Source organism: Podarcis bocagei, assembly GCF_964188305.1.
Source record: "Podarcis bocagei genome assembly, chromosome: 1".
Lineage (NCBI taxonomy): Eukaryota > Metazoa > Chordata > Lepidosauria > Squamata > Lacertidae > Podarcis > Podarcis bocagei.
In genome coordinates, this window is record NC_138125.1 from 70,444,858 (window position 1) to 70,465,206 (window position 20,349).

General features: G+C 40.3%; 1 protein-coding gene and 1 long non-coding RNA gene across 4 annotated transcripts in view; one reads left to right on the forward strand and one right to left on the reverse strand.

Annotated features, from left to right (window-relative positions):
- GALNT18 (polypeptide N-acetylgalactosaminyltransferase 18) overlaps window positions 1–20,349 on the forward strand; it is a 364,667-nt gene that overhangs the window by 280,563 nt on the left and 63,755 nt on the right. For both annotated transcript variants that reach the window (XM_081180632.1, XM_081180631.1), the window contains exons 4-6: window positions 7,940–8,123; window positions 13,800–13,997; window positions 15,837–15,951. In XM_081180632.1, coding sequence (XP_081036758.1) covers window positions 7,940–8,123; window positions 13,800–13,997; window positions 15,837–15,951 — 497 coding nt within the window. The remainder of the gene's footprint in view (window positions 1–7,939; window positions 8,124–13,799; window positions 13,998–15,836; window positions 15,952–20,349) is intronic.
- LOC308583807 overlaps window positions 4,631–20,349 on the reverse strand; it is a 42,623-nt gene continuing 26,904 nt past the window's right edge. The window contains exons 2-3 of one of the 2 annotated variants that reach the window (XR_014006414.1): window positions 16,987–17,095; window positions 4,631–6,086 (exon numbers count right to left, since the gene is read on the reverse strand). This is a non-coding gene — a long non-coding RNA (uncharacterized lncRNA). Of the gene's footprint in view, window positions 6,087–10,742; window positions 10,872–16,986; window positions 17,096–20,349 lie in introns of those variants that run through there. The other variant, XR_014006415.1, reaches the window with a different exon arrangement.

Genomic DNA, 20,349 nt, shown 5'->3' on the forward strand with positions numbered 1-20,349 from the left:
GCGGCAGCGGGAGGCCCCATTAGCTAAAGTGGTACCTCAGGTTAAGAACAGTTTCAGGTTAAAAACGGACCTCCAGAACAAATTAAGTTCTTAACCCAAGGTACCACTGTACTAGTGTGCAATACCCAACACCACTTCAGATCCTGCTAGGGACTGGCAGAAGAGGAACTTTGCTTTCCATCTGTCTTGCTCCTCATTCCTTGCTGCACTTCCATTCTGGACACAGAAGAGGGCATTTTTCTGCTTTAGCAATTTGTTTCTTTGCTGGAAGCAGAGGAGGGATAGAGTGCTACATACCTCCTCTGCTATTACATCTATTTCTCTGCTTTGAATTCATTCTTGTCTATGGCTTCCAGCCTATTGTTTTAAATGCAAGGCTATGCTAAAATGAGATTACTAGTTGTAGCAGGAAAGACAAGTAAAGAGAATTTGTTTTTTTCTTTACTGAGATCTGATCTAAATTTTATTTTGTGTATCATATTGGTAATGTTAATTCTAGGTATGAGGGATCCACAAATACAGTTGCCAGTTTACCAGTGACCACCATCAATTAATTTATGGTGAACGTCACGGCAAGCCTTTATTGTACTCCATCTTAAGAGCAATAACATTTCTTTAAAAAAAAGAGATTGACAACACAGAGAATCACAGCATGTTTCTTTCAAAATAGTGGTTGGCTCTGTCATGCTGGATGTAGCATCAGTGTCAGCAATTGGAGAGAATTGCTGCTTTCTGCACACACACACACACACACACACACACACACCCTCCTTGAGCTTCCAGATGAGGTCAAACAAGGCACACATTCCTTGTAAGATTCCATCTTTGAGTATTACTTATCTTCCTAAGATTTCTTTAACACCTAGAAGTATAGGACAGAAGCCCTTTTCTGCAGTCCTTTTTTGACAATAGCTGTGCAACCCTCGAGCTCACCTGACCAAGTATCGGATAGCAAAAATAACAAGCAGAAGCTCTTTATATGCATTTTGTGATCATAATTCAATCCTAAGAACCTCAAGCCTAAGACGCTCCAAAGTGTAAGAAGCTGCTGCTACAAATTCATATTACAACTCATGCAGTAAGTGATATGATATGTGATGTTGTGGAAAGTCTCATTTGCAGCAAGCACCAGGGTTCTTTGTTCGTTAAATGGAGAAGGTGATCCTTTTGTAGTCTGAGTCATCCTGCCTTGAAAAAGAAATGTGAGACATCACATGTAAAAATAAAATTGTTCTCACATTGTGAATAACGGCAGCAGAATGTATTGGGCATCAAGGAATTTGATTAGATTGTATTCCTGCTATGTTCTGCAGAAGTCTAGCTCACTGATTAAATAGCAACAGTGCCAATATTAGAACTAATATTGTATTTGGTTGAGAATGCAGGACAGAATGAATTAGGTTGTGTATATCCAACCATAAGTTAATGAGAAATTGAGAATGAGCGAGTGAGTGCTATATTTTACCAAGTGAAAGACAGTCATGAATGAAAGGCAACAGCTGATCATTGGACAAAGTTATATTTTCAGCTATTCTCCTTTGAGAGCTATCTTTCTGAATGGAGATGCAACACTCAGCTTTGTTCTCCTATTAATCCTTGTCTGTATTTTCCACGTAGACCATACAAGCAGACTTGTACCCAAGGTTGCTTGGGAATTCTAAGAAACTAAAAAATGAATGCAGTTTTGAAATTGGTTAAAATCAGTGCAATTTTGAAAAGTTCAGTCTGCCATCTTGATTCAAAATGCCATCAAATTAGATCCAAACTTGTGCATCAGTCGTACAAAATTTGGTTAAAATCTGTGCAGTTTTGAAAGGCTCCAGCTGCCATCTAATTTTCTTGAAACATAGATGAAAACATGCTCCTTGATCTCGGGCAAATGTAGTTATAATATCTTCAGATGTGTCCAAATGTATAGTTGCCAGACAAATAACCCTCCAAAATATATAGTAGATTAATTCATTTATTCATTTACCATGCGTCTGTTCAAGACCCAAAGCAATTAGGTCATGATGCCAACTGGAAATGATGCAAGCTGATGTAATTAGAGTTGAGCTAAATTGTTATGAATTTGAGCGGCGTGGTCGTCAATCTATCCTACAGGCCACACAGCTTAGGGAAGCTCCCAAGTTTTGGAGCAAAACAGATGTGTAATCCTGTTTTTGGCAATAGTTGTCCAGTCCTTGAACTTGTCTGACCAAGTCTGGGGTAACCAGACAGCTAAAATATAGGTAGGGATTTTTTATATACCTTTTGTAAACCTTCCTCGCTTTTACCAACTGCATGGCCTGTGAGGAGGTCTTGCAGAGAGAGATGAACTGACTCTGCCCAAGCTTGAGATCATTGCTGGGATTGGAACAGCTGTCCTTGCTTCCAAGGCTTAGAAGGCTTCCTGGCCTCTGGCTTGTGGGCTAGCTTGGGAAATGCATGAAGTATCTTGGAGACTTAAAAATTATTTGGGTGGGTGGGTAATTACATAGCTCAGCATAAGCTGCAATCATTTTCCAGGTTACATCTCTTTTGTATGTAGAAAACCAAGTGAACTTCTTCCCTCACTCAATGTGATATACTCTTCCTCCCCTCACAGAGGCCTAAGGTAAAGGCCACAGGCCAAGAACACACTTGGTGTTCTTACCCTGTAAACAAGCCAAAGGCTAGTGCCTTTTCCAGGCGCTTGGCTTTTAAAGTACCTGGAGGTGGGAGGCAAAATAACTATCAAATATAATATAAAATAACTATAAAACAAATTACTCCATGAGTTGCAGGTGGAATATAGGCAACTACTTCCTTCCCCAACTAACAATGAAGAAGTGTGTTTTGAATCCCCCCCCAAAAAAATCTTGTAAACTGTATTGAATTTTTTACAGAGGTGGAAAGAGGAGTAGAACCAGTGCTTTTTTCCAGGGGGACACGGGGAGATGCAGGTGTACACATACCCCTAAACATTTTGTGACTCTTTGTCCATTTACTGTATTTATTTTTTCCGTTATGAACTATAAAATGGTGATTTTTTTGGATCAAAATGAGAGTACCCCTAAACATTTTTTAAAGGAAAAAAAAACACTAAGTAGAACTATGATTCACAAACCATAGGTCAGTGGTGGAGTCTGTGCTTTTCATGCAGAAGGCCAGGTTCAACCCTGGGAGAAACTTGTGCCTGAAATCCGAGAGAGCCGCTACAAGTCAATAGTGGACCAGTCACTACCAGACATTTCCAAGTCTGGTAAGCCCGTGGTCTGGCTTGCTATCAGGCAGCTTCCCAAGGTATTGGCAATTGTAAAAACGATTTGCTAGGGATGAATCCCTGTCCTCTAGCACACTTTGTTACTGTACTCTGAAACTGTCAAAGGCAATTAGATTCAAAGCCGTTTTATGTTTCAGCAGAGCTGATCTATATGAGAAGTATGACAAATTTCATACTTGAAATTCTTTGTATTCTACAAGAAAGCTTTGTTGCTTTAAGGCCCTGGCAGCATGGTACGTGCATCAGAAAGGTCAGGATGATATGTTTCTGTCAAGAAATGCATTCAATTTGGGTAGCGGGGGGAGGAATTGATAAAAGTACGCACAACGCAGAGGTGACTTTGAGCATCTACCAAATCCAGCCATGATCCTGGGTGAAAAGCTCCCATTTATGTCAGATTTGTACTTTAACAATCTTGACAAGATAAGGCCTAAGGACAAAAGTCAATGGCTTGCTCTTTAAGCGCCTGATGAATAAGACCAGTTCTCAGGCAAAAGCTGCTAGAGCGCCACATGACCGAATGAGCAATGAGCCTCTCAATGGTGTGTGAAGAGATATCCCATTCCAACTTTTCTTTACCACTCTGTGAAAGGTCTTAGGTCATTTGTGCTATGATCACTTTATTAACAGAAGAGCAATACCTGCACCAGATCCAATCTCCCAGCACTTTACATATGCTTAAATTCTGTTACTGTGTCTACCAGAGTCACACAAGGCTGAAGACCAAGGGTGCATTTAAGGTGGGTGAGTCTGTCCATGTGTGATTATGCCACAGGAGCATATTTGTCTATATACACACTCAAGTGCCTGTTATTAGAAATTGAATTGGCCTACATGTACTATGTATGAGTGCCAGAGATGCAAACCTGTTTATTATGGTGTGTTCAACAGACATAAACATTGAACAAGAATGTTCTTAAAACGATTAATTGCCTCTTAAAATACTGCATGGTACAAAATTTAACTTTAGACAAATGTAAGTGTGGGTCTTTGGGCCTTGGCAAGAGTCACTTACATAGAGAATGAGGTGCGTGTGTGAAATGAAACCAGCTGTGCCCAGAACCCAGATTTATTCTCATGTCACCTGAATATAGGGAAGGTTTGGTTTAAATATTTAAGACAAATTGATAGTGGAGAAGCATTTACGGTACAAGTGATAAAATATAAACAAAACTGTCCTTGAATGGAGGCTGAACAAATAACGATTCTGTTGGAGGTATTGATATTTAAGTCCTTGAGGTAGTGGGCTATGTTTTCCAGTAATGCATTCCCATTATGCATTTGACTTGGCATAGAAATGCTGCGTACGTAGCTAAATGCTTAAACATTACACTAAATGGAGGGTCCTGAGCTTCCACAGTGGTGAACAAAGACAGACACAATGAATGGAAGGTGGAGTTTTATATGGATATTTTGATACAAAGACACTTAAAAACACACACACATGCCACAATTTTGTGAAAGAGAAAATACATTGCGTTCGAAATAACAGGTGTACAGTGAGGGTTCGCAAATCCACAGGAAGTCTTCACAAACACAGGACACTTCCTGCTTCAGATAGCTAACCTACACTCACCCCACTAGTGCATTCTCGGGCGCACCCCCACCCACACCCACAACTGCTCTCCTCTCATATGTTTTCTTATACTTCATGGTAATTTCTCAAGAGGCCTTTAAACGAATGGGGAAATGGTGCTGAAGCTGCAGTCAGTTGGGGTCATCAGCTAAATTATTATCTCCTGAATGCTAGGTACTGGGTGAGGTATATGCAGAATAGGTATCGGGGGCACTCACCCACTGTGCAAAATCTTTGCACGCCTTTCATAACTCGTGAAAACTTGCCCAAAGGGAGCCTGTTGTGCAGCAGAAGAAAATGTTTGCCAAATATGCCTCTCGCTTTGGCTCATCGCTACAAAGTGTGTGCTTTGTTTAACTGGGAGAGAGAGAAAGCCACAACCCCAAAGCTGCAGCAGAATCTTTTCAGCACAGAGATGGAATGTGTTGTCAGAGCAGAGAGAAGGCACATGTGAAGGGGGCATAAATAATTCATTTCCTCCCTTTGTTTCCATTCATCCCATTGTTTATTTTGAAAACGTGACAGGACAATTCCCCCACCCCGTCTTAAAAAGAAATGGTGATGATATACCTTAACTGCCGGCTCTTTTTCTCAGTCACGTTAATATTCATTTGCAAAAGTAAATTGGTTCACGTAGTCATTTACTTGGAATTTATGTACTAATATTTAGACTCCAGAGTGTTTTAATTAATGCAATGTGATAAGGGGAGACTTTTGTGCTAAGAACGTTTTGGGGAATGATGCAGATGAAAAATGCCTTTCTTTCAGATCTCTTCTACTTCAGCACCTGTCCTACAGATGGGGCTCAGCAGCATTAGAACTATTTCATTTGCAATAATATTCCAATATTTCATCATGGGACCACAGTGGAGAGATTTTGACATGGACACTAATAATACTAATCATAATAATTTGGGAACCCCTCTTCGACGTTTTTATGGGAAAAGAAAATACTTGGAGGAGATATTGTTTAACAGAAAGTGGAGAAGATGGGTGTTATCATGGACTGAATGTCTTAAATAACATTTTTTAAAAATGTAACCAGCAGATGGGAAATCGGAAGTCCTTTTAATTTTTTTATTGTTTCTTCCCCCTTTTTTCTTCTCTCTCTTTCATTTCTCCTCCGGCTTCCTTCTCTTTCTTTCTCTCCCCTTCCCCTGCTCTTCTCTTTCTCCTTAGGCATCTTCTGCTAGGGTGCACCCATTGGGGGGGTGGAGGGACCTGGGCATGAGAGGCAGGGAAATGCTGGTCTCCCAGGTTGAGAGGCTAGGAGGAGAAAAGAAAGAAAGATCCTCAGTGAGAGCTAAGAGGGGATATTGCAGGCATAGGCAAACTCAGCCCTCCAGATGTTTTTGGCCTACAACTCTCATCATCCCTAGCTAACAGGACCAGTGGTCAGAGATGATGGGAATTGTAGTCCCAAAACATCTGAAGGGCCGAGTTTGCCTATGCCTGGGCTATTGGGTTAAGAACAACCTTTAAGAGACGACTCTGTATCTATTTGTATATTTTGTAGATGCTTTTTTCCCATTAGTTTTCTATATCTTACTGTATAATGAAATTTTTAAATAAAAATCTTAACACACATAGTTATTTAGAACTATTTCATTTGCCATCCTGGCTCAGGGCTCATCCAGACTTCTCCTTGTACGATGATTTTTAGATATGTCTGTGCTTTCCAGGCAGGGGTCTGAGTTGTGGGGGGGGGGTTGGGGGGCTATCCTGTTGCTTTCCCTGGGAAAACCTGCTGTTTACTGCTGAATCGGACATCAATCCACAGAAAAAACCAATTGATGTTTGTTTCAATTCAGTTGTATTTGTCCAGCAGGACCAACCAACCAATCAACAAACAACCCACTTGGACCCGTGTCTGGAAAGCATGGATCTGTGCCTACAAATCACTGCACTAATGAAAATCTGGGTGAGCCCTCAGCGCAGTTCCAATGCTGGTTCCATGCAAACTATGATTTGCAAACTGAAGCCCAGCATTTGAAGCATGTAGTCTATTCACTGTAGTCTCCTTTCTGATCATTGATTTGGAAAGCTCAATAATTCACCTGTGGTTAATTACTATATACATGTATTTCCTAGTGGTGACCCTATACACTTCGCTGAAGAATCTAAAATGCCTGAAATCCACCTTTTTATAATTTTCATCACAAAGCAGCATATTTATATGAGCTGTCTGTTTTATAGACATGTTAAGAAAACTGAGTATACTCAATATGCAGTAGCTATGCATCTGCCTCAGGCCTGCCCTACCACCAATCATTTGGCATAATGTTTAAATGTGATGTTAATTCTCTTGCACGGGCATCCATTATGTACAACCATTCCTCCTTAATTTTGAGATAACTGTGCAGTACTATGGTACACATACAGGAATGTTTTTGCCCATGCCCTATTTTCTTAGGAAAGGGCAATTGTTCATTGGTTATGGGGGGAAACCAAGAAAACAACACAACATTTACTTTAAGACTTCAAGTGAGTTATAAACAGAGGAGACAGTAATTTCTCCCATGAGTAGGTTTTTGAGCAGCAACACAAAGTCCTGCAAGTACATTTATACACTGCTGTGTACAGATATATACTTGCACCAGTAGGATATCAGAGCTGTGATATTGTTCTGAGGCTTACTCTAGCAAATATATCAGCAAGGATATTCTGGAAAAGGGTGATAATATTGCTAAGATTTATCTAAGAACAGCATTAAGGAAACAATGTGGTTCACATCCCACTGAAGCAAATGGCCAAACTTCCACTGTGCAGCTCAATCATTTACTGCAGAGATTTTTGTAACAAGGCTGGGCTCCAACAAGGAAGCTGGCTCCTATTTCTTTCCCTTTATGTACACCTCTGGCTTTTTACCACAGGCCATTTCAACATAAACAGCTTATGTAGTATCTTCAAATGTCTTCTCCTGTATGCCTGTGTTTTGCAAAACTGTTGGTGTTTATTCAATGCAAGGGAAACCTGCAGTTTTCAAGGCCCCGTTCATCGCTCTCCCTTTATATCATACACACAAATAGCCCAACCTATGTTGTTTATGATCTGATCTAGATGAGCACATCTCAGAAGTCGGACCGATGTTCCTAACCTCCTTTGTATTCCTTGTACAGAAGAACTCAAAGAGAAGCTAACAGAATATGTTGATGAGGTGAACACACGGAAGTCTGGGTTCATCAAGGTGGTTCGACACAACAAGCAAGAGGGGCTGATTCGCTCTCGTGTTAGTGGCTGGAGGGCAGCCACGGCTCCCGTAGTTGCACTCTTTGATGCACATGTAGAATTCAACGTGGGATGGTATGTGCCTTGCTGCTTCTGGTCTATGTCATTTGGTAGAGTTTGTTTGCGCATGTTCAGAAAAGTTCTATAGAGGAGTTAATGTAGATTCCTGCATTAACTCTAATGTAGGGATCTAATCCTCTAATGCTGTATTAAATATGTAGCCACTGATTAAAAATTCGTTAAGTGGCAACAAATGAAGTCTTCATCATCCTTTAAATTCCACGGGAGTTTGGCCATTGCTTTCAGTGAGTTAATGAATGCAATTAAAATGTACTTGGATTAAATCTGAGCACACAAGTGTGAAAAGTACCCCTATTCCACTGATTTTTGGAGGACTTTGAACAGTGGGGAAACTATTAGTCCATTCAAAATGAACACATAGGATCCTGCCCTCTGTCAGAATTGGCTTTGTTACATTGTCATCTAGCCAAATGCCACTGACTGTGTAGTACTGTGACATCATCAAGCTGACTGCCTTGACACCTGATTGGTTGGCAGCATGTTAGGCTTAACCTGTTGTTGTTTTAGATGGTGCCAAGGCAGCAGACAGTCACTCAGGGCTGCAGATAACAGCAAACAATATGAGCAAGAGAGGGATTAAGGATATAATAGCTGTCCCCTCACAAAAGAATAATTGAGATGTACATGTGCACTGACACTTGCATGAAAACAGCCAGACTGGTGAGATGTAATGCAAGTCCCTGGTGTAACAGGCAGACCATCGGGCTGTTAAAGCCAATAGCTGAAGCTTCATTGGCTTCTCTAGACTCAGCATTACATACAACACTTTAGTAAGTCACATATAGACAGTTCTTAATATATAACTATCTTGAATAGCTTGGTTCAGAACATGCAAATATTATTTGGCTGATAAAATTAAATGAATGCATGCTAATGGCTTAGAAAGTCTCTGTATTGGTAGTGTTACTATTCTTATTTGTTCTTACCCTGTATATAATTCCTGATGAAAGAGTAAGGTGGATTCTGTTTGAGTGGGCATCACCTAGGCAGAAGACATAGAAAGTCACAGTCTTCAGATCCTGAAAGGTTTCACAAATCTGACACCTTTTAAAGTGACCATCTCTGTGCCATATAATTGTATTCTATGGAAGTTGATTTCTATGTCAAGAGGTGAAAGGGGTGGAAGATGATAGGTGTCCGATAAGAAATACAAAGAAAGTGTTTAGCTTTTTAAAATCATGTTTTGAAGAAGAATATGTGAGGAAAGGTAAAAATAGAGATGCTGAAGGATAAAACTCAGGGAAAGAGATGTCCCTACATTCTGCTAAAGTGGCAGTCAAAAAGGAACTGAGGGGGGAAAGGTGCTCTTTCTGCCCTCAAGCCAGGAATAGCACATGGGACATCTCTGCTTGAGGACAAGGGCCAGAATGTAAAGCTCTAGAAGTTTATAAAGTGCTGCTCTGTGGAGGTGCAGATCCCCCATGTCACCGCTTGAAGAACGCCAGTTAAAGGCAAGTTACCTATATTGAATTTGGCATTGTCCCATTACAGTGGTGGTGCTCTGCAGAAACAGTGAGCCAGCAACTATCATCATTTTGGTACACACAGCAATTTATCTCACTTTTCACATACAATTCCTGCATTTAGGAAGGTATGATAGGATAAGCTAACATGCTCAGTTATCTGTTCAGTTTCCTTGAATGTAAGGAGGGGATATTTTTTTTTAGCCAAGTGGTTCATAATGCAGTCAGAGTCTAAAAACATTTAAGGGGGTTGTAAAACATGGCCTTAAACTTTGAAATCTTTTAAAAATGAAGGCATCTGTAGTCTTAATATTCCTGTGTGGTCAGATAATGTCAGTGGAGGGATCTTATCTGTACACACAAAAGGAACAGGGACAGAAGTCCTCTGGAGATATGAATAGGGAAAGAATTTTGGATAGATAAGCTCAATCCATTTTCTGAACAGAGAATTACAACAAAAGAAAATTGAGGTGGGGTATGCAGGTTGGCTGTGTATAGCTAAGAAGCAAGAGTTCTTAAGGTGGATACAGTACCTGTTCCTTTTAATCTCAGTCCCTGCTGCTTTATACTGTTGAACAGCACTATGCCCTGTTCCATCGTTCTGCCCTGCTGATCCAAACCTTAAATAGCCTTCTAAACAAACACACATGCAAACCAAGTTACAAAGGGAACACAAAATATATAAGCTTCCCTGAATATAAACTTCCTTGGCATTATCTTGCCACTGTGGCATAAATCCTATAGGCCAGAAAAGTAAGTTGTTTGGCCTTTATGAGTCATTCAGACCTGAGCTTTCATTGTGCATCTTGTTTTAGTTCTGTTCTTAAAATAGGAACAAGGAACGGCACACTCTTAGGACCACTCTTCACCTTTCTCCAAGACTGTGCCATGTGCCAAATGGGCGTAATGTTTATCAGTGGCACCAGTGACATAACTGGTGCAATTAATTCTGCTTTCATAGAACCATCTTACTGCATTCCCCCCCCCCTCCAAATATACCCGAGACTATAGTTAATTAAAATTGGAGAACTTGCTTACCTTAGCAATAAGCACAACATTGGCTAGGGTTACTAGTAAGAAGGTTTTTGCAATCTACGCCCATTTTTTGTTATTACATGCATAACTCTATGAGAAAATGGAGCATTCCTTATTCCCATGGTATGTGCAGGGCTTGATTGCTGGATGGCAGCCAAAATGTCTAGTTCTAAGTTGGACGATCTTGAAGTCCTCAGTCTCCTACTTTTTCTTCATTTGTGTGGGCCAGGGGTAGAAGGTGTCCCTAAGCAATCTATTGACATAAAGCATGTGCAGAAATATTCAGTTAATATGCAACAGACCCATCTTATTGCGTGGTTTATGATTAAAGTTAATTATAGCTTTCTAAGGTGCAAAATGTTGCACTAACTTGGAAGCACTGAGTTTAGCTGTAAATTTTAAAATACAATTCCATCAATAAATCAGTATGGGCATTTCTTTAGAAAATAACGGGTGTTCAAATGGAAAGTGGATTCGGATAATGACTCAAATCAATAATTTTCTGTTTGGTGACTGAAACCAATTTCACCAGATTAGACAATGCTTTGGGTTTTTATTTTTAAAGATGGGGGACTGAGTTTAAATCCCCTTTTTGCTTTGTGGCTTTATGACGAAACCATTGTAATTTTGACTGTGGCTCAGGTCAGTTATTGAGTGCCATGTGATCACCCACGTGAGATCAGGGTGCTGTGGCAGGGTTTTGTGGAGTTGTTATTTCATGGAGCCCCAGGAAAATGAAATTGCACCAGTAGTAGCACTGGATTGGCTCTGCCGGTGTGTTTGCACCACACCAACATTTCCACTTCGCCCCTCTCTTTCTTGGTAAGCAGCAGTGATGCATTTAACTGAAGGTCAGGGAAGCACCAGTGTCCCACTAAATCACCCACCCCTGCTGCTGTTACCTAGAACTTGGTTGCAGACCAAGATTAATGGGCTGGTTCCTCCACCTCCAGCTGAAGATAAGCTCTGCACAAACCAGACTCTTAATATTTGCCTCTCAGTGCATGTAACCCCAAATATGCCTTGTGGCATGGAAAAGTAAATATCAGAAGAAGGAACCTGTGTTGGAGCACATTGCCACATATTTGCATGTGGAATTCTGGGAATGCCCAGAATTGTTAGTATTAAAAAACGGAAATGGGGGCAACAGTGGTTCATAATCAGTGCTGTTCTGGCTAAAACTGCAATTAATCTCTTCAAGAAAGATTCTGATAATTATTCGACTGTGAAACTAATTCAACATATTTTAAAAGCTGCCAAATTAGTAATTATTAAAATCTGGAAATCATCACAACTTTCCAATAGCAAACTGTGATATGTTAAGCAATGGGGTGTGTTATAAATGGAGAAAGCAGCAGGTCAGGCGCAAACAGTTCTCCTCCTAGGAGAATCATTGCAGGGCTTAACCGATTCTTACTATAATTGGGGAGGGGGGGGTATAATCTCTTTCAGAACAAATGAGACCATATCATCCATTAGCTGACAACATTTTTCTTAAGAATCCCTAGCTGGCTAAGAAATGACAAGGCCTATGAGTACGTTTTAAGTGCCATTTCCTCATGATGGAGGGCAATAACTATTTTTCAACCCAAGCACTAACCCAGCCATTTCAATTGTGCTCACATGAATGAACCCACCATGCTGTGCAGACAGTCATAGATATAGAGGCCACAGCTTCTGTGGTTGCTACATCACAACTATAGTTATGAAGATCCTGGAAATGGTTGTTGGTTATATCAGTGGTTGCTTCCCACATGCCTCTTCACAGAAGGATATACCTTATGCTTTCAGGGAATTAGCCATAGATCACAGGGCATAACTTTTCTGGAAGAGTTCCCCCCCCCCAGGCACTGTCCAATGTAATTACCTATTCTACTCATTAGTGGCTTTAATTATAGTGTATGTCAAAGATTCATGCTTCAGGAAAAACCCGTTACATAATAAGTAATATTCCTTTGCTGCTGGAGATTTGCTGAAGTTCGCTGTTCAGTATTTCATATCTTCAGTGTCTGATAGTGCCTGCTTATTAATTTATTTAAATCTATCTGGACAAGTCTTCATCCAAGCATATTCCAGGTGGTGTACAATGGGCATACATAAAACTGCTCATGCCAGATGCAGTAAAATGGAAGCAAGAATCAACATTCACAATGAATTAGCATCGATAAAACTTTCAAACTATAATGCAGAGTAAACATAACCATTTAAAATGTGTGGGCAAAAAATAAAATAAAAAATAACCAGTGCTGGAATACTGTAATGTCAACTTCTTCTAATTATTTGGCTGCCTCACCTGGCCAATTACTAAAACATGCTAAATTAAGATTATGTTTTGTTTTCTGGTTTCAATCTTGATAGAAGAAGACTCTTTGAAAGGGTAGAAGCCTTTAATCTTAGAACAGCTCTGTTCTTGCTGATATCCTTGATCCTTTGACAGCTGTAAGCTGTAAGGATAATTGTCACCAATATGAAAGTCCTAATCTCTTCTTATCACTGAGGCAAGAAAGTAACAGGGAAACATGCTAAATGGTAAAACTGTTGTGTGTAGGAGCTCTAAAGATCTTAAGTGAAGTTAAAGGATCCCACTGACATCAGTAGAAGTTCAGAGCAGGAGGAGAGGAGAGAGGGAGAAGGAAGAGCTATGAGTAGGAGGGGCTCCTTTCCCCATCCTCTTGACCTCAACAAACCTGCTGCACCTGGAACTGGGTGTGGAAAGTGCAGCTGAATGGAACACAGCTGTGGGGAGCCTAAAGAAATACCATCCACCTTGTCCTGTCCATAAAAAAGAAAGTCTAGAGTGAGATACCAGGGTGTTTCTAGGAAGTTTTCTTGTTGTGAGACTTTTGTGGGTGAGTTGAGAGTTTGGACTCTGGATGAGAACCAGGAAGCTGAGAGGAATGGTATATCAGAAGGAAAATGAATTGCTATAGATTTTTATATACTTAAAACTTTGCATTAATGGAACATCTTTATATGTAACTGTGTATTTTTATAATATTTTGTTAAAGTTGACTGTTGCTGCTTCAGTTTTTTTGTAAACCGCTTAGAGAAATTTTTAATATACTAAGTCGTATAGAAATTTAAAATAAAATGAAGGAAGAAAATAGGAATTAAGCTGATGATTATAACTCTTGGAACACTCTGATTGTCTTCTCTCCCCCCCCCCCCTTAGGGCTGAACCGGTACTAACCAGAATCAAGGAAAACAGAAAAAGAGTCATTTCGCCATCATTTGATAACATCAAATATGACAATTTTGAAATAGAAGAGTATCCTCTGTCTGCACAAGGGTTTGATTGGGAATTATGGTGCCGATATTTAAACCCACCCAAGTCATGGTGGAAGTTGGAAAACACAACTGCTCCTATAAGGTAAAACATGTAAATGTGAGTTATGCTGAGAAACAGCCACAAGAGAGGGCTACTGCTTTCATATCCTGCTTGAGGGCCTCCTGTAGGCATCTAGTATTGGTAGACCCAGTGCAGGATGCAGGACTAGATAGGCATTTGGTCTGATCCACCTGGCCTCTTCTTACATTAAAAAAAAATATCAAATTATGCGGGTGGATTTGGGTGTCATTTGGTTAAACCCCTGTGGCCAACGGCTCACCCACAGTGGGGCATTTTCAGTTCCAATAAAATACTGTTTTTATGTAACCATGACAAATTACAGAGCTGCTGTCACTATTTATACAGTCACTGGCACACTGTAATGGAAGGCCATGGCTGGTTGTAAAAAAAGGCTGAAATATGCAGGTTTGCAGCAAAAGCAAGCCTGTTTCTCTTGAGGATATATTTGGGAAATCTGCCATGCTGTGAAGAATGTACTTTCGTTCCCCACCCTCCACCCCCATGCATAGCACTGATGTCTTGATGCAACATAAATGAGGAATGATTGGCATTTTCTTCATCATGAAGTTCACAAGGAACAGCTTCCCCTAGTTCCAAGCTAACACTTTGTTATCATCTGTACAAGCAGGGAAGGGAGATTTCAGAGGTGTGATTTAATTTTTTTTAAAGAATTTTTACGATCACATCAGGAGCAGATGCCTCAGTTTATCACAGCTTGATTATCATTGTCTTGATGAATGCAAAATGGTGTATCCTGTTCTATAACAACCCCCTGTCCCCTTTAATTAGCATCCTGTTGTCCTCAGTGCACTTCTTTTGCTCACATAATGGCACAAGTGACATTTTTCTATTTGCCAGCCTGCATGACAAAGCAAGAGTAGGGCTAAAGCCAGATTAATTGTTCCATTCTCAGCCACTTTATAAATACTGTGTGGCTGAATCTCAACCAGTTCAAATGCCATTGAAGACTAGCCGGACAAGAGGCCAAAAGATGCAATGCCTAGGTCTTCCTGAACATTTCCTCCCCTTGTTGCATGGCAGTATTTGGAGTCATTACATTGAACTGAGTGGCTGAGTCCAATGAACGATGGAGTGAGCCACACTTCAGACAAGCATTTAAAAATGTTCTCTGAAACCTTTGCAACATCAGTATCTATCACACAGTAGCCCTGTGCAGCTAGCATATGTGGTGATAACAAAGCATCATGGCATGTGCTGGCTGTCCTTGTCCCATCCATGCATTTACTAAAAGCTGCCAATAGCTTTTGGTGAATGTGCAGCCAATGGGTACAATGCTGCTTATCTCCATTCATGCATTGATATCTCCACAAATTAATCTTAACTGGGCTAAAGAAACCCATTTGAGCAGCCCAGTTCTACATGGAGTCTTTATGACTGCAAAAAGTTTGCAATGCATTTTATTTTATTAGTTACAAAGGTCTTAGCCTGGACACTATTTGTAGGAGACATCGTAGGAGGTCCATGTAAACTATTTGAGGTTCTCTGCGGATAAACAGGACAGCCATGTAATCAAGGAATGTATTGGTTACTTGAGGGACCACAATTAATACCTTAGTGTGGATGCTTCAGTAATAGCACCAAAATACCAGGTTCCTGCCAGTACCCGAGATTAATAAGTTGCTCACGGCTTCGGTCAGCTTTGGTCCAGTCCAGAAGAAAATTCAGCTTATTCTGAGTGCAAGCCAGATCTTTGTTAATTTATCCCACTATTGGAGGTGGGACTGAATAAGACACACAAATTTTATGGTTGGGGAATTTACCTTAAATGAGGCATACATGAAATTCACTAAGCTGACTAAATTCCAATGTTTTAATATTTGCTGCTTTTTTTCTGTCTAGGAGCCCTGCACTAATTGGATGCTTCATAGTAGACAGAGAATATTTCCAAGAGATTGGTCTGCTAGATGAAGGCATGGAGGTCTATGGAGGTGAAAACGTAGAACTTGGGATCAGGGTAAGAAACCATCGAGAACCAACTAGCAGATTTTAGATGAGGAAAAAGTAATAGATGATGAAGTCAGAATTGGAAACACACAAAAAGATTGGATTCTGAGTCTCAAAAATCAGATACAGTCGTACCTTGGATCTCAAACACCTTGGCTCCCGAACAAATCTGCTCCCGAGCAATTGAAACCCAGAAGTGAGTGTTCTTGTTTTCGAATGATTTCCAGAAGCTGAATGTTCAGCATGGCTTCCGCGGCTTCCAGTTGGACGCTCCTGCAGCCAATCGGAAGCTGCGCCTTGGTTCCTTGGTTTTTGAACGGTTCCAGGAGTGAAACAGACTCCCGGAATGCATTCTGTTCAAGAAGGTACAAATGTATTGGATGAAAATAATATATTGTTGAGTAGTATCTTACATATCTTGAATATACAAGCTCTTCCTCAGCTTCAGTTAATTAATAATCAAACAGATAAGAGAACAGCTTTCTGTACTGGTTTACTGTTCATCAACAATTATATTGAATCTTGGCTAAGGTCTTCTAATTTATGTAATAAGCCCAATATTACTCCTTAATTGATCAATAAATAACTTTCCCTTGGCAGGAGTACAAACATTGATTGCTTTACCACTATGAAAAATAATATGTTTTAAGTTAATAAGATTATCAATCAATAACTCTTTTAATTTTTTTTTACCATGCTGTAATACAGAAGAAAAGTATTTGAAACATTAGTGCTGTCTCAGCATGTCAGAGAGACTGCTTAATTTGTGCTTTTGGTTCCTGTTCAAAAGCTCTCTGGATATCCCCCCCCCCCAGTCCATTACTGCACAATTGTAATGAAGGTGTTTTGCATTTTCCCATCATACTTTTTATACCTTGATATAAGTGTAAAATCATATTAGATATTTGCCAATAGGGCGACTATCAATGTATTTATCAAAAGTACTGTGTTGAATCCAGAGTTGCCTTTCCGCGAATTGAAGTCCCCACCTCACCAGTGGACCCAAATTTGTGCCCCGGTGCAAGCAGGGTAGGGAGCAGGGTACCTGGTCAGCTGCTTCTCTGTCCTGAATCTTGCAACATTCAGCTTCATTGGATGTCCATGACTACTTCTTGTGTTATGACAGAGAAGTAAAAACCGACTACCTTAGAAGCCTGTGGAAAAGATAAATAAGAGAAAGGACATAAACAATGCTGAGTGTTAAGTACTGTAAAATGATCGTGTAAAATTGTTTAAATATTTTAAAGTTTTGCTGAACAAATGAACCTTGGATAAGATTCATTGCCCTCTTTTAATTAAAGTTTTGTTGGTAGCAAGAGCAGCACCCTCCAGACACATCTGTTTGTTTAAACACAGTTGAGCCACTTTAGAAGCCGATAAAATATGAGACAGATGTGCTCTTCCTTCTCAGCATAGGCTGTACATATTTATAGAATACCGAGTCTGTATAATCATACAATTTTCATTCCACTCAATGCCATTAGTTTATTAGCAACAATCTATGTGATTTATGTTTCTCATTTCAGTCTCTCTAACTCCTTCCAAAAAATGTAATACTATTGGTTTTTTAGAGGGCCAGCTGATTTTTAGAGCAAGTGAAAGTATCCTAAGGAAGACAGCTGGATTGGTTTGAGCCACTTTACAAAAATAGATTTATGAACTATGCCATGCACAGCTTAACAGCACACAGCTCTTATTTGCCTTCTGTGGCTTTTTAGGTCATTGGCACAGAGCATGCATGGTGTAGCCACAATCCAGAAGGACATGATACGTCCCACACCAGAGGCAAATGCTCAGACATTTAGCAGCCATTCACTTCCAGAAATGTCTTGGGAGCCACACAATGTGACATGCTGTGTTTTTACTTGCAAGGCATTCCAGGAAATGTGGCTGGTGGGAAGTTGTGAGTAACATAGGGGTAGCGGTAGTAGTAGAGACAATGAAAAACCTCCATAATGCTAGGTAGTATTAGAGGCAGCACTTTCTCCCCAAATACTAGTCTCATGTCCTGCTTTCAAACTTTTTGTAGGCCTTTGGGTGAACAGACTGCATGGGCCTTTGGCTGCATCCACCAGGGCTCATTTTATTACCTTAAATTTATGTTCCCCACCTCGACTTTCCCCCCCCCCCCAGGGAAGGTCATTTCTCCCCTATCTGCCCAACAAATAGTTGACAAATAAAATTTCAGAATGCTCGGCTCAGCTCTACCCAAAGTATAGTTTGAACACCACAACTTCAGAATAGTCTCTGGACTGGAATGGTATCCAGCATGGCTTACACTCTCTGGATCGCAGGCCCTATTATAAAGGCAAAGAGAAATATTTATAAATAAGTGGTAAAGAAAACTACTTCAAGTACAACATTGAGGCTACAAAATGTACTACAGATGCTTTCATTTCACTCTCTCCCGTTTCAACTTTTTCCTCTCACTTGTCAAAGATAAAGCATTACTGCATCAGAAGAAAGGGCAAGTTCCTCACCGTGTTACATTACAGACAAGAGATGGGAGCTTCCTCTGTAGCTCCTACTAGAGGGTCGGGAGTCATGAGACCACCCCTATAAGCTGGTTTCTCTGCTTGAACTTGTGCACTGTGCTTGAAGATAGATAGTGCTTTGATTTTGAGCTGACTGACTTCCAGTTTCTTTACACTGGCAAGGAGTTTGATCAACATCTACCCATGAGGCTTTCCTAATAATTTGCATGACAGAATATGGCCCCAAAGCTCTCAAGTAATATGCTAGCCAGTCAGCTTGGCTTATCCTATGCCAAAGTTAACGGCTGAAGATCACATTGATGGACAGGGCTAGAGAAAAGCTCAAGCCTTTGTGTAATTGAAATTTTGGGGTGTGCTGGATCACTTAAATAAAACCCAATATTGCTTTCATTTCCCAACATTTTTTTTCTTGCTCTCTCCAGAGAAGCCCAACCTGACCTACATAAAAATACTTTCATCTTTAAAGCACAACGGTGTGCAGTGGTGTAGCATATGTTATCTATCTAGCCTGACCAAAAAAAATTTGCAGCTGCATCAAAACAAAATTTCGACTCTGTATTGAACAGAAAATTTTAGCAGTGTGCCACCAACACTTCATAATTCAGGACTCATCTAAATACCAGGATTGATGAATATTTATAAGGTGACTGTTAAAAAGAAGCATGACATCAGAGATGCTAGATAATGCAGATGTATATTGCCATCTTTTTCCTTAGCAAAGTTTTTCTTCCTTCTTTGTTTCTCATGAGCAAAGGGCATTATTCCAATTCATGTGTGAAAAATGTCCAAGTGTGGGCCAGGGTGGTGTAATGGTTAGAGTGTTGGACCCATGACCTGGGAGACTAGGGTTCAAATCCCCACTCGGCCCACTGAATGACCTTAGCCTGATCACCATCTCTCAGCCTAACCTACCGTTAGGTATTGTTGTGAGGATAAATGTGAGCTGAGAGGGGATTTGAACTGCAGTACACACCACATTCAGCTCCTTGCAGGAAAAGGTGGTATATAAATGTAGTAAATGCTAGGAAAATAATTTTAAGATGCATTTATATTAGAGACCAGGAACTGGAGACACCTGGGTCAAACAGAGCCTACATTGCTATCCTTAAAGACTAAAGCACAGGTGGCCATCCTGTGGTCCACTGATTTGGCCGAATTTCCCGAAGATGCCCCATCCTTCTTTCCCATCAGAGTTCCTTCCTTCCTACATCCTCCTTATTTTTCATGCCTTGTAAAACCCTCTGTAAAGTTATTTGACAATCACCACTTCCAGCCTTGTGGTGCTTACTTCTTAGTGCATGGAAGTGGGAATTCTAATTTGAGATAACCTTGATGAGAATTGAAATAGGGCTATCTTCATTCCATATTAGTTAAGAAAGAACACTTTTGGCTTTGACTCTATAGCTGCTGCTCAACATCACCTCTGTCTCCACCAAAAAGTGACCTGCAATTCATAACAGCAGGGGTGGGGGAGTTTCCCCACCCTTGGACTGAAGAGGGTGGAGAAAGTAACATTTGGGACAACAGCAGACTCATTTCAATGAGTTAGTTTGAATTTCTCACTCCCATCCCAAAATGGCCTTCCAGGAAAATAGTTGCCACCCAAGTAGTTAGATCATGATGTACCAAAATTAATGAGCACTGAGAAACAACACCATGATTTAATATTATATCTGATGTTCCATAAATAACAAAACAGGAGATCTGAAACTGAGCACGTAGCCAATTAGTAAAGATAGGGCCCCATAACACATCATTTAGAGTTTCTGGGTGATAGTACATTCCTGGAATACATTAAAGAATTTCCATTCACTTGAAAATCCCTTCACTAGCAGGCGTGGGTCTTTTAAAATTTAGCAGTTGTCAAATGCCACCTAGAATAATATCTTGAAATAGTCTCATTAACCATCCAT